General features: G+C 41.7%; 1 protein-coding gene across 1 annotated transcript in view; it reads left to right on the forward strand.

Moving 5' to 3' along the window:
* Nucleotides 1-2,885, forward strand: part of LOC106809605 (RNA-binding protein 42-like) — a 44,362-nt gene that overhangs the window by 18,074 nt on the left and 23,403 nt on the right. Inside the window, exons 7-8 of the mRNA XM_014812741.1 lie at nt 962-1,244; nt 2,072-2,266. Coding sequence (XP_014668227.1) covers nt 962-1,244; nt 2,072-2,266 — 478 coding nt within the window. The remainder of the gene's footprint in view (nt 1-961; nt 1,245-2,071; nt 2,267-2,885) is intronic.

Consider the following 2,885-nt stretch of genomic DNA (forward strand, 5'->3'; position numbering starts at 1 on the left):
CTTCAGCGCAATTGGGATCAACATCTCCTTTCGGCAACGCTTCTCTAGTATCCCGTCTCATCTGGATTCGGTTGCCAGTGAGTTTATCAGAAGACTACCTGGCTACAGTACACGTCAGTTGAGCGCTGTTGCTCTGTGGCACTTGTTAGTTAAAGCTTATCGAGATACACCTTATAAATAATAGTTTGGCGGTCATATCATAAAGGTTAGTTAAATAACAGATTGTATGGGCTGTGCCTGTGCATTTTTATCTAATAACATTTGCGTTGGAGGTGCATGTATTTCTGCTATTTTGGAAGTGCGTATTGAACCTCTGCTATTCCCTGCTCCTTAGAGCGAGGATTTAACACGTTTTTATCAACCGTTTTCGTATTTTCGCAAGCGTTCTGGTACTGAGTGGTTGCTCCTTGCATAACGCCATCTTCTTTTCACTAACGTGTACCGAACTGCATTTCAAATTAGATTTGTTTACATATGTCAAAAAAACGAGCACATGAGTTTTGCACTTGCACTTGTAAATATGCCATTGACCAGAACTCTGTCTCTACACTACGTTAATTCCCTTTGTATACATTTCAAGACAGGTACCAGTCTATAAATAATTGTGTCACATAACTACACGCACTTGTTTTGTGAAAGCGTTTGAATATTCCATTCTTGGGAATCGCAGCATAGCAGGTGCACGTTTGCTGTTCATTTACTGTTTTATAGCCTATAACAGCAGAAACTCAAAATAATGTTTATGCTGAAGTAATCAGTAATATGTACGCTGACAGGTGTAAATTTGTCTAAATTTATTCATTTATTTGAAAAATGATAATTTTAAGTGCATATTACACACAGGCATGATGAGGAAGTCAATATGTACTTGTGTTAACATTAAACAATATATATTAACTTTGTTATAGCATGTATATTGATTGTTATTTGCATTTGATGATATATACCTATGATTTTGCAGGCACTAGTAGAGCAGCCACTACTTGAAACACAGGCAGCAGCAGCAACCCAACCAGCAGGGCCGACATCTGTGTCAGCATCCGGTGCTCTCACGCCGACGCCAGTAACGTTGTCTGCGGCTGGGGATGCCATCATCAGTGATGATTTAGAGCGTAGGCTGAAGGAAACCGAGATGGCGTTCATACATAAGCAGAAACAGCAGAAGACAAAGAAGGAGAAAAAGATAGTGCGCATGGCTGGTGGTCAGGTGTGGGAGGACAATTCCTTGCTGGAATGGGATCCAGGTAGGTGGCGTAAGCTTGTTATTTGTGTGGTTTCCCATTTGTGCAGAGCTGTCAACCCTTTCGTTTTCGGCGGAGTTTGTAAGACTTTAGTCCATAATTCTGCCATTACGATTCATATGTTACTACGATTTTGGACCATTGCGGGTACAAAAAAATTCAATCTCGATGTAAAAAAACTGCATGGAGAATTGTTGTCACTCCTTCCATGGGAGTGGCCTTTTACAGGAAGTTGATTTGTTAATCGATGTAGAACTGTGCTATTAACTTATGTAGTATTGTGCTTAATTGACTAGTTACCCAAGATTCCTACTTGGTGAAGAAAATTCCTACTTGTAAATATTCATATTCTATACACAAAGGTCTATGGTGGCAGCTCTCAAACGTATCTTTGCGCTGACTTGCAGTATAGATTGATTCGATTGTAAAGTTGTTGAAGAACTTGTGGCGGAGAGTGAATATATATGGATATACTATATATACACAGTCGTATCATCGTAAACACTGCCCTGTAGGGTGCTGTTTTATTATGACACTCTTGCTTAAAACGTTACTATACTAAAAAGTACCGAAAATGAAATACTGAAACGGAAAGGAGAAGAACTTGAAAAAATCGAAGCGAAAGTCACGAATCTGATCTCACAGGCAGCGAAGGTCGAAGGCACTGCCGCCATAATTCTGCATTCCATTAGGTTACTTTTAGCTGCATTCCATTAGGTTACTTTGTAAACTCCGTAGAGCCTTGTTTTGGTCAGAGCTCCATTTTTCACCACATCCCTCTGCAGTAACTGAAGCATTACTCTAAGGTAACTGTAAATCTATTTTTGCAGATGATTTTCGCATATTTTGCGGCGATCTTGGCAACGAGGTAAATGATGAGATACTGGCACGGGCGTTCAGCAAGTATCCAACCTTCCAGAAAGCCAAGGTCGTCAGGGACAAGCGAACACAGAAGACAAAGGGATACGGTTTTGTGAGCTTCAAGGACCCGCAAGACTTTTCACGAGCTATGAGAGAGATGGATGGTGAGTTATACTTTTTAAAGTTTTATTGTTTGTTTTAAATGTTCAATACCATAGCCACACATGTTCCAGTACCTTTGCTCCACTTGTGTTTTGGTTGCCAGCAATCATGGGGATAGTACATGGGTACTCCACCGATACTTACTACTTGAACGCTAAGGTATGCACCCCCTCTCTGTTGTACCCTGTCATGCACACAACAGTGTATCATAGTTTCAGATTCATAGCTTCAAGATTTGTTAAAGTAGATCCCAGGGTATTACGACGACCGGGATGCAAGATAGAGGGAGAGAGAGAGAGAGAGCAGAGCATGAGAGATTGACGGAGAGAGAGGAGAGAGCGAGGCCGAGAGGAGGAGAGGCAGATGCATGCAGGCTGTCGTGTTAGGCGAGAGTGAGTTCAGTTGTGAGAAAAGAGAAGATGAGGAGAAATGATTGGAGTCGAGAGAGAGTGAGAATTAGAGACGAGAGCAGCAGGAGAGATTAGATTAGATTAGAGAGGGACAAAGATTAAGGAGAGAAGAGAGATTTTAGAGCAGAGATAGCCAGGATAGACAGAGGGAGAGAGATGGAGAGAGAAAGAGAGAGGAGAGGGGGAGTGGGGGGCAGGTAGGGATTTGGTT

The sequence above is a fragment of the Priapulus caudatus genome, unplaced genomic scaffold, assembly GCF_000485595.1.
Source record: "Priapulus caudatus unplaced genomic scaffold, Priapulus_caudatus-5.0.1 Scaffold367, whole genome shotgun sequence".
NCBI classification, from domain to species: Eukaryota; Metazoa; Priapulida; class Priapulimorpha; order Priapulimorphida; family Priapulidae; genus Priapulus; species Priapulus caudatus.